This window comes from Clarias gariepinus, chromosome 7, assembly GCF_024256425.1.
Source record: "Clarias gariepinus isolate MV-2021 ecotype Netherlands chromosome 7, CGAR_prim_01v2, whole genome shotgun sequence".
Lineage (NCBI taxonomy): Eukaryota > Metazoa > Chordata > Actinopteri > Siluriformes > Clariidae > Clarias > Clarias gariepinus.
The window spans coordinates 17,773,019-17,787,268 of record NC_071106.1 but is presented as its reverse complement, the minus strand read 5'-3'; the positions used below and the strand labels follow the sequence as shown (position 1 = coordinate 17,787,268).

The window sequence follows — 14,250 nt, the reverse complement described above, 5'->3', positions numbered from 1 at the left end:
ACACAAAGGAAGTCTTTGATAAAGAATTAAATGCAGACTTACTCAATATAAAATAGCATTTTGTCAACTAGAATGGTTAACCCCTAACTGTAATATACACTTATAATGTGCTTAACAGTGCTTATTACACTATGCTGTTTTGATATTTGTTTTACTGTGACCAGAGTCTTTTTATTATAGTTTTCATTAGGTTTATTTACAGTAGTTTGTTTCTTTGCTATGTATTCTCTTTCCCTGTGTTTTGGGTCAGTATGTACAGAGGTGTGTGGGCAGTTGGGTTCAGGCCCTGCAGTGCATGTCTAATGGAATTCATATGCCAAGAAGCTGGTAATTACAGAAAACCACAAAGACCAGTAGACAGTCAAATATCCACCCTGTTCTGCCCCTAATACAATGTCAATATCAGGGAGGGAAAAGTGTAAAAATAAAAGTGTTCACTCTTACCGGAGACCTTCTGATACTGATCAGGTCTTAGCAGTATATAAAAAAGAAAGAAAGAAAAAAAAAAACTATAGTATTTTAATGTATGCAGCAAGGCATCACAATATTCTACCAGCTTATAGGGAAGAAATATTTTGTGTCTGAGTAGACTCAGTCTAGAGTTATTACATGATATTCAATAACAAATCAGTCATATGTGACCTGTTTGATATGTAAGGAATAAATCATCACAGGTACATGTTGCTCCGTACCACGAGCTCCGCCAGACTGACCAATTTTTCTACTTTTTCGTCCCCTTACGAAGAGTAAACATATAACAGATAAGTATTTCATACTACCTTATAATATATTCACTCGAAACGCGTGTTATATCGTTTTCGTATAAGTTTATATCGTATAAGTTTTAATAGTTTTGCAGCACACCGCTTCTAGCCGGCTTTTCATTAGCATCGCTAGCCCGTTAGCCCGGCTATCACAAGTTTGTTTACGCTCTTTCGCACCGGTTATTTCTATTTTTAGACACCATGTCGGTTGGGTCTCTGCCCCTGTGTGCAGGTGAGGAGACATTGGAGCTGCACTCGGTGGACTTGGAGATGGAGGCCGTGGAGAAGCTGATCCGCGACCTACAGGTGAAGCTGGCCCGGCTACAGCAGCGGAAAGCCACGCTGGAATCGTCGCGGACCGACGCTCACCTGTCCCAGGTAAATTCTCGGCATGAGAATTCTCCGACAACCTCTACTCCGCGTGCTTCTCTGCCCAGGTCCAACGCACCGAGAACGCAGCCTGCCCAGCTTTCCTTCACCCCGGCGCCGGGATACCACGAGGCCTGGAAACTTCAGCAGCGGAAGACGCGCGCCAAGCCCCGGGCGAGGACCTCTCCTCCTCCGCCACCACCCGTCTTCGAGATCTCAACCCGAAACCGCTTCGCTCCTCTCCGTGAGACGGCACACGACGCACTGGTCATCGGAGACTCCATTGTCCGGCACGTGCGTGCTACCACAGCTAAAGGTAAGGCGTACACGCGCTGTTTACCTGGTGCACGTGTTCTTGATGTTGCTGCACAGGTGCCTGCGGCCCTGAGGAAGAACATTCGAGCTGTGGTTCTCCATGCTGGCACCAACGACATCAGGCTGAGGCAGACGGAGATCCTAAAGAAGGACTTCAGGAGCCTGGTTGAGAAGGTCCGCAGCACATCACCCACGACAAAGATCGTCGTATCTGGACCGCTTCCGACATTTCAGAGAGGAATCGAGAGGTTCAGTAGATTATTTGCCTTCAATGAATGGTTACAATCTTGGTGTCAACAACAGAGATTACCCTTTGTTGATAACTGGAATGTTTTCTGGGAGCGTCCTAGGCTCTACCGCACAGATGGCCTGCACCCTAGCAGAGCTGGAGCAGCGGTCCTCTCTGACAACATCTCCAGGACATTACGAACCATCTGACTTGCGGTAAGTCATACCTCAGATTCTTTAGATACCAGCCACAATACAACTCACCATACTAATAGACGCACACACATAGCCTGTACTATAGAAACTGTGTCTATTCCCCGATTAGTGAGAAAAAAGAATAAATTCGTTAAATCCAGCCGAAACAATCTGGTAACCATTAAACCAGAAAAAGCCCAAATAAGTAATCGAAGTCTACCTCTAAAGTTTGGACTTCTCAACATTAGATCCCTTACGCTAAACCAACCGTCTGCTAGCTGCATAGAGTCGTCACTCAGGGTTCACTCTATTGAGACTGTGTCTGTTCCCCGAGCTAAAAACAAATTTAGAAAGACTCAGAAAGTCTGTTTTAGTAATTTAATTAGCATAAAGACCACAAACTTGGATCAGACTGAATGCGCAGCCGGCACCTCTGATCTGAAGCTAGGACTGTTAAATATTAGATCTCTCGCATCTAAAGCAGTTATAGTTAATGAAATTATCACAGATCAGGAGTTTGATATACTCTGTTTAACAGAAACCTGGATTAAACAGGACGAGTATGTAGCTCTAAATGAAGCTAGTCCTCCTGGATACAGCTACATACACCAGCCTCGGTTAACTGGTAGAGGAGGAGGCGTCGCAGTTATTCACAATGATAATCTGACTATTGTACAAAAACACGGACACAAATTTAATTCATTTGAAATTCTTTATAGTAACATAAGTGTATTTAACTATATTAAGTCAGCTCAGTCGATCCCGCTAATTGTCATTTACAGACCTCCAGGGCCGTACTCGGAATTTCTTAGTGAATTTGCAGATTTCCTCTCAAACCTAGTCGTTTCTGTAGACAAAGTGTTAATTGCTGGAGATTTTAATATTCATTTTGAAAACCCAGAAGACCCTCTGAGAACTGCATTTATGTCTATACTGGACTCGGTAGGAGTAAATCAGTGTGTAGTAGGACCCACTCATAAAGCAGGTCACACTTTAGATTTAATAATATTATTTGGATTAAGTATAAGAAATTTATTCACAATACCACTATCTGAAGTTATCTCAGATCACTATCTTGTCTCATTGCAAGTGTGTCACAATAATAATGTACACACAGCGCCGCGCTACCGTATGAAACGTACATTCACATCAACTACCAAACAGAGTTTTATCAGTAATCTCCCAGAGTTCCCAACTTCGATTAGATCACCGTCTGACCCCACAGAACTCGATCAGGCGACTGAATATTTAGAGTCGACATTTCGCTATACCCTAGATAATGTAGCTCCAGCCAAAAGAAAAATTATTAGAGATAAAAAACTTGCTCCCTGGTATAACGATCACACGCGCACTTTAAAACAGACCGCTCGGAAATTAGAACGTAAATGGCGTCAAACTAAATTACTAGTATTTCAAATAGCATGGAAGGAGAGCATCCTGAACTATAGAAAAGCTCTTAGTGTAGCTAGATCAACATATCTCTCCACTCTTATAGAAGAAAATAAAAATAATCCTAGATTCTTATTTAATGCTGTAGCCAAATTAACCAGAAATAAGACCACTGCAGAACAACTCTCCACAACAACATCATGCAATAGTGAGGACTTCATGAACTTTTTTAATAATAAAATTGTAAATATTAGGCATAAAATTGAGGTTTTGAAACCGAACAATGTAATTGATGCAGATGTTAATCTAGCCATGTCAGACCAGAACCTAGAATACTTTACTCCCCTTGAAGAGAATGAACTAATTTCACTCATCTCTTCTTCAAATTCATCAACCTGTATATTAGATCCTGTACCGACACATTTTCTTAAACAGATAGTACCAGCGATAATAGAACCCCTGTTGAGAATAATTAATTCTTCACTCAGCATTGGATATGTTCCAAAATCTTTTAAATTAGCAGTTATCAAACCAATAATTAAGAAACCTGACCTCGACACCTGTCAGCTGTCCAGTTACAGACCAATATCAAACCTCCCCTTTATCTCTAAGATCCTGGAAAAGATAGTAGCGGAGCAGCTATGCTCATATATACATAGAAATGGCATACATGAACTGTATCAGTCAGGATTTAGGCCTCATCACAGTACAGAGACAGCGCTCGTTAAAGTAGTAAATGACATTCTATTGGCCTCTGATCAGGGTTGTGTAACTATGCTTGTATTACTTGACCTCAGTGCAGCTTTTGACACTGTTGACCACGCTATTCTTCTTCACAGATTAGAAAATGTAGTGGGAATTAAGGGTACAGCCCTCTCCTGGCTCAGATCCTATCTGACCCATCGTTATCAGTATGTAGACTTAAATGGTGATTATTCTGCATGTTCTCTAGTGGAGTTTGGCGTTCCGCAGGGTTCAGTTTTAGGTCCACTGCTTTTTTCCCTTTACATGCTTCCTCTGGGCAACTTAATCCGTAAGCATGGTATTAGTTTTCATTGTTATGCTGATGATACACAGTTATATGTCTCAGCAAAACCTGATGAGAAAAAACAGCTTACTAAAATTGAGCAATGTGTGCAGGACATAAGAAATTGGATGCTAACTAACTTCCTTCTGCTAAATCCGGATAAGACAGAAGTTCTAGTCATAGGACCGCATACAGCTAGGAGTAAAATTTTAGATCATACCGTAACTTTAGATGGCCTTTCTGTTCCATCAAATGCAACAGTGAAAGACCTTGGTGTGATTATTGATTCCAGCCTTTCATTTGAAGCACATGTAGATAATATTACCAGGATAGCATTCTTTCACCTCAGAAATATTGCCAGAATAAGAAATTTATTGTCGCTAAACGACGCAGAAAAACTAGTTCATGCTTTTATCACCTCTAGGTTGGACTATTGTAATGCCTTACTGTCTGGTTGTTCAGCTAGATGCATAAATAAGCTTCAGCTAGTCCAGAATGCAGCAGCGAGAGTCCTCACCAGAACCAGAAGATATGAGCACATCACCCCTATCTTATCTTCACTCCATTGGCTCCCTGTGAAATTTCGCATTGATTTTAAAATACTACTCTTGACATATAAAGCATTAAATGGTCTCGCGCCGCAGTACCTGAGCGAACTGCTAGTGTCTTACGATCCGCCACGCCTACTTCGATCAAAGGATGCAGGCTACTTGTCAGTACCGCGTATTATGAAAAATACAGCTGGGGGCAGAGCTTTTTCTTACAAAGCCCCAAAGTTATGGAATAGTCTTCCAAATAGTGTTCGGGACTCAGACACAGTCTCAGTGTTTAAGTCCAGGCTAAAAACCTATTTATTTAGCCGAGCATTTTTATAAATAGATTTGCCATAGGTAAAGGAGCAGATCTGGGGGACTCATGGACGTAGAGTATTATGGTGAACTGGTATGTTTGGATGCTGTCTTCCTCACTCTCATTGATCACTCAGGTTTGCTGACGGTGAGGTGATTGTTTGCTTTACATGTCAGGAAGCCCTCATGTTTGTGTTTCCTTCTGGCTCTCCCTTTTAGTTATGCTGTCATAGTTAGTCCTGCCGGAGTATCTGCTTGCACTCTACAGTTAATATACATTCACATTATACATCGTGTGACTGTGACCATACCTAACTGCCATCTCTCCTCTTCTTCTCTTTCCCCCCCTCTTTCTTTTTCCTCTCTCCTCCTGTCTCCCCCTTTCACTCTTTCTCTCTCTCTCTCTGTCGAGCTACACATGTCGTTCCTGAGCTGCCAGTGATCCAGACTCCCTCTGCCCTCCGGACCTGTCTGACCCATCCTGGTGCCCCGCTTCTGGCTGAAGATCTCGTCACATGGATGCCCCGTGTGTCTCTCTGGGATGCGTCTGGTGTCTGGGAATGGTTCTCTCTACCTAGAAAATGGTTCTGGCCTTGACTGGTGTTGGCAACTGTTTCTCTGGGGACTTGACAGTTCGATAGTTCATGACTGGAACTTCTTACAAGTCTACCTGGGTCTTCAATAACTACCTGGACTCCATATTAACATCAATTAACATCAGCTATTATAGCTGAACTGCCTCCCACCCTACACACTGTATAAATGCAGATCTTTTACTGCTTTTTGTTTCACCCAAATGAGGATGGGTTCCCTGTTGAGTCTGGTTCCTCTCAAGGTTTCTTCCTCTTACCATCTCAGGGAGTTTTTCCTTGCCACTGTCGCCCTCGGCTTGCTCACCAGGGACAAACTGACCATTTTGATTCATACAAATTCACATTTCATACAAACCTAAATAATTCTTTTGACTATGTAAAGCTGCTTTGCGGCAATGAAAATTGCTAAAAGCGCTATACAAATAAAATTGAATTGAATTGAATTGAATTGTTACAGGCAAATAATCAATGATGGGTTTGGTGTGTGGTGGCAGCCACATGAGAATTCAACAATGTTGTGTAGATAAAAAATATATATATTAAAATAATTATTGTGGGAAAGGAAGCACAACTTAAATATGTAAATAAATAGTTTTGGTAATAGATTAAGTTAAGAGATAAATTTTAACTGTTGTTGGTTTTTATTATACATTTGTTATTATAAAAATCAAGACAATTAAAACAGATAAATATATAACAAAAGATTAATTACATCATCTCTTCCTGTATATAAAAAGCAGAATATTATAATTAAGAATGCAACAAATTATATTGCTATTACCTTAAAAAAAATTCCTGCCATTTTGCTCTAATGAAGACTGATCCGTTTTTTTCATTTAGAACATTTAAATTATTCTGGCAACACATGGTTTAAACTTAACTTAAGATATTTTTTTTTTTGGTCTAAGTGAGCTAAAGTGTTGCTTTACAGGCTTCTGTTTGCTGGTATTTGGGAGAAAAGTTATCACTTACACAACATTCTTGCCTTGGGCCTATTAAAGATAAGGAAAAACAGAGCAATGTGAGTACTCACTGCATATAACACACTGCCCTTTTCTATCACTCTAATGGACCCAAAGCAAAAATAATCTTTTTCTAGCATTTTGGGTCATAACAGGTGGACTTTTCATCATGAAATAATCCTTGATATTAATCCAGAAACTAGCAGGCAATTATATATATCAGAAGTGGCAGAAGTACATAAACTCAATACTAAAGTAAAAGTACAACTTTAAAATGTACCTAAAATGTACAAAATTAAAGTACTCCACAAAGAACCTTATTTTTATAAGCAGTATTTTAAAGTATTTTACACACCATTGAAGTTGATGCTACACTTACACATGAACATGCAAGTGTAACAGAGATTAGTTTTTTGCAGAAATCTATAATGTTCATAATTTTTCCCACAATATTTTTTTATTAGTAATAATGAATAAATAAATGTATGGTTCATTCACTGTGTTTAAACGCTTTATAAATCCCAGTAGGTTATATTAATGATTTTCCTGGTTGGTTTCGACATGGCTGGACAGAGAGGAGAATACACTCCATGCAGGTTTTTACACATTTTCACACAAATGATGTTGTGTGGAAATAGGTAAAAATCCTGATGGCCAGGATGTTGAATATCTATCAGCATTGCTGAGTTTCATGGGTAAAGAAGAAACCACCTAACAACGATGCAAGTAGCTTTGCCATGTGTGTAGTTTTATTCCAAGAAAGCTGTGGCTTTTCGGAGGCTAAAAATAGACCTCGGCACTTTGCAGTCAATAAAAATCAAAGGTTTTAGCTTCTAATAGCCAGTGTTATAGCTGTTTGAAATATATCTTGAAATAAAACCAATATATAAATATCTGTTATTCTAGAGTTATGTGGGGGGGGGGGGGGGGGTTGTTTTTTTTTTTTGCAAAGGTAAATAAAAAATTATAACTGAGAGATTATTAAGTTGCTGAACCTAACATACCGGGACATGATACAAAGACCGGCTGATAGCAACAAAATTTGACATTAATTAAACCAAAAAATAGTGAGCAGCATTGTTAGCATTGATAGCACCTTTAATTACTTTGAAAGTTAAACTAACCAGTTTATACCATTGTACAGTACACGAGAAGGCGATAAGGTTAAAGGACATGGCAAAGTTCACAACTCTTTTGCTTAGCAAGCTAGCTAATTATCTAAATCACTTCTAATCTCACCTTACGCCCGTTGAACATGCTTGATGAAGGAGCCATTAGAATCTGCAGCTTAAAAACCAAGTGATTGGGATCCGCTTCCCAGGTGACCAACAACCACTTTGGTGCGGTAACCAATCTAAAAGCGCAGATTAGTTAGCGCACCAAAATGATTGATGGTTGCCTGGGCAGTGGATCCCATCCACTTGGTCTTTAAGCTGCTTTCATATTTACATGTTACATGAATGTTGTGTATATGAGGCGCCGTATAGGGCTTAAATCAAACTTTACTCACGCACACACATATGAAACACTTGCATACACATATATGAAACACTCACACATACATATATACTACTAACTGCTCAAACAACTACATATGAAACACTTGCATACACATATATGAAACACTCACACATACATATATACTACTAACTGCTCAAACAACTACATATGAAATGCGCGCGCACATACATACATACTTTCCGCGCACACACATACATACTTTCCGCGCACATACATACATACTTTTCGCGCACATACATACATACTTTCCGCGCACACACATACATACTTTTCACGCACATACATACATACTTTCCGCGCACATACATACATACATACTTTCCGCGCACACGCACGCACACACACACATACATACTTTCTGTGCACGCGCACAAAGCCAACTGTAGCGGTGTAGGGAACGAGTGAACAACGGATCTTTAGTTTAGCGAAAAAGGGAATGGATAATTTCCTATAAGTCATTACATATCGCTGGAGTGTGAAAAAATTTTACTCGAAAAAGAATTTATATTTTTATTATAATTATTATCGAGGCGAGGACATCATATAAATAGGACACAATAATTTACATTTTGATTTAATAAAGAAACCATTCGTATTATATAGGCTAGTAATCTGTAAAAATAAATAAATAAATAATACGTTTTATATTTTTTTATGGTATCAGTTTTTGTTTCAATAAATAATCTATATTTAATGTCCGTAGCGTGAAATTTCCACAGCAGCAGGTATCCGAGGTGCTTGTGTTACCATGGTAACGCAAGGAGGAAGTGACGTTGCATGGTGTTCTGAAATGGTGGAATTTTGTAGAGTGAAGTTCCCTTTTCAGACATTTCCTGCGCAGGGAGTAGGGTGTAGGGTGTAGTCATTTCAATGTATATGAACTTCATTCTCCCTGATTAGTAGTAGCATTTCTTAAATAGACCGTTAATGGACAGTTTAGAAGACAACGAGTGATTTATTTATCACCACAAAAGTGGGTGATATGGGGGGTCGGAACAATGTTTGTCCCGTGGGATTCCGATGAGTTGTTTATTCATATAAGCGAAGGCGAGGAAACACATTTCACAAAACAGTATTTCTTTCTGTTGTAGGATCCGACATATTAGCCACAGATTCCGTGCTTTAATTTTTTTTTTTTTGCAAATCATCACCTGCGTTTTCTGCCGCTGAAATATTCAGACATTATGTGGATAGTTCTGAATATGCCATGTGACTGAGCAGTGATGATACAAACCAGTACTACCATTCAGGGAAAATGAAGCGACAAGTCCGTCTACACTGAAATGCCTTCCGGTTACACTGAAATGCCTTCCTTTTACACTGAAATGCCTTCCGGTTACACTGAAATGCCTTCCGGTTACACTGAGAATCTCATAGGTGAATGTGCGAGAAGAGTTTGTATGTGTGTGCGCGGAAAGTATGTATGTATGTGCGTGCGCGGAAAGTATGTATGTGTGTGCGCGGAAAGTATGTATGTGTGTGCGCGGAAAGTATGTATGTATGTATGTATGTGCGCGCGCATTTCATATGTAGTTGTTTGAGCAGTTAGTAGTATATATGTATGTGTGAGTGTTTCATATATGTGTATGCAAGTGTTTCATATGTAGTTGTTTGAGCAGTTAGTAGTATATATGTATGTGTGAGTGTTTCATATATGTGTATGCAAGTGTTTCATATGTAGTTGTTTGAGCAGTTAGTAGTATATATGTATGTGTGAGTGTTTCATATATGTGTATGCAAGTGTTTCATATGTAGTTGTTTGAGCAGTTAGTAGTATATATGTATGTGTGAGTGTTTCATATATGTGTATGCAAGTGTTTCATATGTAGTTGTTTGAGCAGTTAGTAGTATATATGTATGTGTGAGTGTTTCATATATGTGTATGCAAGTGTTTCATATGTAGTTGTTTGAGCAGTTAGTAGTATATATGTATGTGTGAGTGTTTCATATATGTGTATGCAAGTGTTTCATATGTGTTTGCGTGAGTAAAGTTTGATTTAAGCCCTATACGGCGCCTCATAATACCTTTGATTATGGACTCTCTATTGCCTTCAAAGCTACACTTTTTGTATGCAAGAGCACGACATATGAAGGTTCTCACATCCCTAAAGACATTTTTATTTTAACTTAACATCAAAACTTTTGTTTTATTGAACAATGATTGTTAGCAGTGATCTCCCACTTATTTTTAATTACTCTATTTAAAAATGCGCCCTTCTAGTGGCTTCATCTAATCATTCTGCTTAGTTTATTCCAACTAAATAAAGGAGTTGGAAGTAAGCAGAACACATCAGTGTTAACCAACCAGGAGTTCATCTCACTTGTTAATGAGCATTTGTTTTTCGATGTAAAAAAGTTCTCTTGTAATTTGACATGGAATAAAAATACAGAGAGACTCTCATATCTTTCTCATTGTTCATGAAAAACAGAACAAAAAAATTTAATGAAGCAGAAAACTCAAGCACTGGAAATCATACATGACTGAACAAATGAGATTCCTGTAATCTATAATATTTGAAGAGATGGCAAACAGATCTATCCAAAATGAAGCAAGTTAAACATTTCTCAGAGCCAGGGTGTACTGCAGGTGTGAAAGAGTTGTGGAAATCACACCGACCATGTATCTATATTCAACCTCAGTAAACCTCAGTGTGCTCTCACCCTTTCTCAATCTAATTGATCTGCGATCAAGATAACGTGCAAAGGTGAAATGCATAGGACAGTTTAAATTGTGTACAAATGTTAAACAAAGGCAATTTTTTTCTCTTTGAGCAAGATTTGACAGCTAACTATTTATAAAATCAAGGTGAAATATTTTTTTTTCATTGGGTGAGATATTACAATTGATTCACCTCTAGGTTAAAAAACATTTAACACATTTTGTAAAGATTTTTGTTCTTGTCAATACACTCACTTATTCCTTCTCTATACCGCTTATCCTGTACTTGTCGTGGGAAGCCTTCAGCCTGTCCCAGGACCCCAGGGCATAAGGTGGGGTACATGCTGGAGAGGGTGCCAATCTATTTAAGATTCAAGATTCAAAGAACTATATTAATCCCAGAGGGAAATTGCTTATTGAAGGGCACGCGAGCACACATTCACACACTCAGGGAATTTGGAAGTGGCAATTAGCCTACTTTGCACTGTAGAAGGAAACTGGAGTATTTGGCGGAAACACAGCAAACATAGGGAGAAGAACATCTATATGCACACAAAAACAAAGGCGGGACTCAAATCCTTGATCCTGACCACTAACCATGTTTTTTTCCCAGTGTCTAAAAACATTAGAATAAAATTTCCTATAATCAGTGAAAAAAAGATTTACAACACAGACATATTCAACTTCTGAAAAGTATGTACATTTATACAATCAGTACTTGGTCAGGGCTCCTTTAACCTTTAGCATGAATAACTGCATCGATGTGACATGGGAAATTAAACAAATTAAAATAAAATAAGACTTAGTATTTGATCAGTATGTCACATAAACCAGTTTTTATATATGGCTTTATTTGCTAAACATTAAATCAGTGCCAAAAGGTTTTTCCATGACATCCAGACCTGGAGCTTGTTTATTTTTAATGCAAGAGTACTGGCTATAAGCATTAGTCAATGTTTTAAATAAGTGTGTACTGTATGTGTGTAGTGTAGATGATAGGGTGTGAGAACAAGTTCTGTTTCTTAGACGCTGAAAAACAATTACATTTCTATCTACATAATAGCATTTGGCAGACATTATTCAGGGTGATATGTGACTGGTTTGTTGTATAGCATATCCTTATGCTGGTGCAGATTGCTCTGAGTATAAAGATATCAACAAATGAAATCACTGCCACATGCAGGACTGTGCAGTGAAACAAATAAAAATAAAAGTATACAGTATAATCCGTTTACAAATGCTTTTTTTAGTTGCATGATAAGTGTTTATTTAATTAGTCCCTGAGTAGATGGATCTTCACTGCATTGAGAACACAGTAAATAATTTATTTGTTTTGGCATCCAGAATAGCCGTGGTTATGACAGATAAAAGTCTTCAAGTTTGTGTGATGAATGATAGCTGGTCAAGTCAAACCATGCTGATGGCTCATCACCTTAACTTACAGAATATTGCAGCATATTCATCCATGGGACTGTAATTAGAGTTAAGCATGTGCACCATAAAGGGAAAACAACATTGCATATATGTTTATTTAGATGTAAGAAGTAACTATGGAATTACTGTACTGTACCTAGTGATGTTCTATTTGAAGAAAAGTCTGCTTAGAGAGCTGGTCCGCATATACAAACAGTGTACTGTATGTACACTTAATTAAAATGCTTCCATGGAAACCTCTTTTCAACATCTGAGCTTTTTTGTTCATATAAAAGCTTAAAACATGTTTGATTAAGAAGTGTATGAAGCAACATGACTGAGGCTTGATGGCACTGCCACTGGTTGAAGATGTACTGTATATATGCGAGGGGAGGTAATGAAAGGATGAATCACAGACAAAGCAGGTACAATACAATAGCATTATTGTAGATATGCTTGCAGTATCTGTCAATATAATTGTACCTGCTTTGTCTGTGATTCATCCTTTCATTACCTTTTTTTTTATTATTATTATTAAATACTTTACAATTATTGTATGGACAGTTCTGTGCAAAAAGTATTTAAGGTAATGATGCCTTCAATAGGAATTCAATTTGTTCAAAGATGTTATGAACCATTTTCAGCTGTTTAATAATTATTTGTCAATTCTCTGTGTTTCACTTATAAAAGCCGTCTTTATCAGCTAGAACTTGCAACAGTATTAGGTTCTGGGCTACATCCTAACAAATTGCAACTACAATACAACACCGTGAAATCCTGGTTTTGCATTGTAAAAATATTTAATGAAAGCTCTGATTCAAATGAATTGTCAGGATTGTCTGCATTCACCATTGCATTCATTCTGTGAATCGCCTGAATGCAATACCATCAGTCATATAAATTCAAGTATAAATGTACAGTATGCTGCTCAATATGTAGCGATTGATGATTGTTTGTTTCAATCTCTCCCAGGCCATATTTTAGGTGAATCAAGTCAAATCTGTAGGTTTAAAAAAGGCAATAATACATTCAGCATCTCTCCTGGATCACAACCTCATCTTGATCTAAGAGGCTGTCTTTGTGCCTTCTTCTGGCCTCTAAGTGCCAATGATAAAAGGTTTGACTCCAAACCATTTGACAACAGCAGGATCAGGTGAACTAATGTCATCAGAGAAAAGAAAACTGAAATGGGAAAAGTTTTATCTCTTCATCTCCGTCATTTGGCCAAACAACTTTCCAACCTCATCAGAGAGAAGATTTTTTTAATGCCGTTTTCTATTTCTGAATATGACTTTCAGCAGTGACTCATAATTATGCGATTCAGGCATGGAACGAACAAAGAAGCGAACAAATGGACAAAAATGATTAAGATCAAAGCCAGCATAACAGATATGTGTTATTAAGGTTTTAATATGGAGTGCTCACTGGGTCAGAGGCATGTGGTGGCAGAGAGCTGGCGTGCCCATCAACCTCATCTCATTGAATGCCACCTCAGTTTTGTGATGGCTTATCAGTTTGAGATTAGTCCCAAGGTACCTGATTGGAAATCCTTTCAGGGGTGCCTTATCTCCCATGCCTACAACCCTCCGTTATAATCGTGCAAAAGGGAAGCGAAACAGAGTGTAGCCTTAGCAACCAGCTACCAGGCTGCACATCAATATATACATTCATGCCAGCTGCATTTATTCATATTATATTGCTATTTTTACATTCTGTTACATATAACAACAAATAACAGTGTTGATAACAAGATCAACGGGGAAAGTCACTGCTGGTTTGCAGTTTCATCTCACTGCATAGGGATTTCTGGATTTAAATATTAAAAGTTCAAATACTAGGTGGATATTGTAATAAACTACTAGCTTGAATTTATCAAGTCTGACAGTATGTGAATGGTTTATTGAATTGTTTTCCTTTGCAGTGCAGATGGCGTTAATGGATACAGAGATTACAGGAAAAGTCACTAA

General features: G+C 38.3%; 1 protein-coding gene across 1 annotated transcript; it reads left to right on the top strand.

Annotated features, from left to right (window-relative positions):
- Nucleotides 1–708: 708 nt before the first annotated feature.
- LOC128527563 (uncharacterized) lies at nucleotides 709–2,158 on the top strand. The gene is made up of 2 exons (XM_053499999.1): nucleotides 709–1,696; nucleotides 1,799–2,158. The coding sequence occupies exons 1-2, from the start codon at nucleotides 966–968 to the stop codon at nucleotides 1,884–1,886; spliced, it is 819 nt and encodes a 272-aa protein (XP_053355974.1). The 5' UTR covers nucleotides 709–965; the 3' UTR covers nucleotides 1,887–2,158.
- The last annotated feature ends 12,092 nt before the right edge of the window (nucleotides 2,159–14,250 follow it).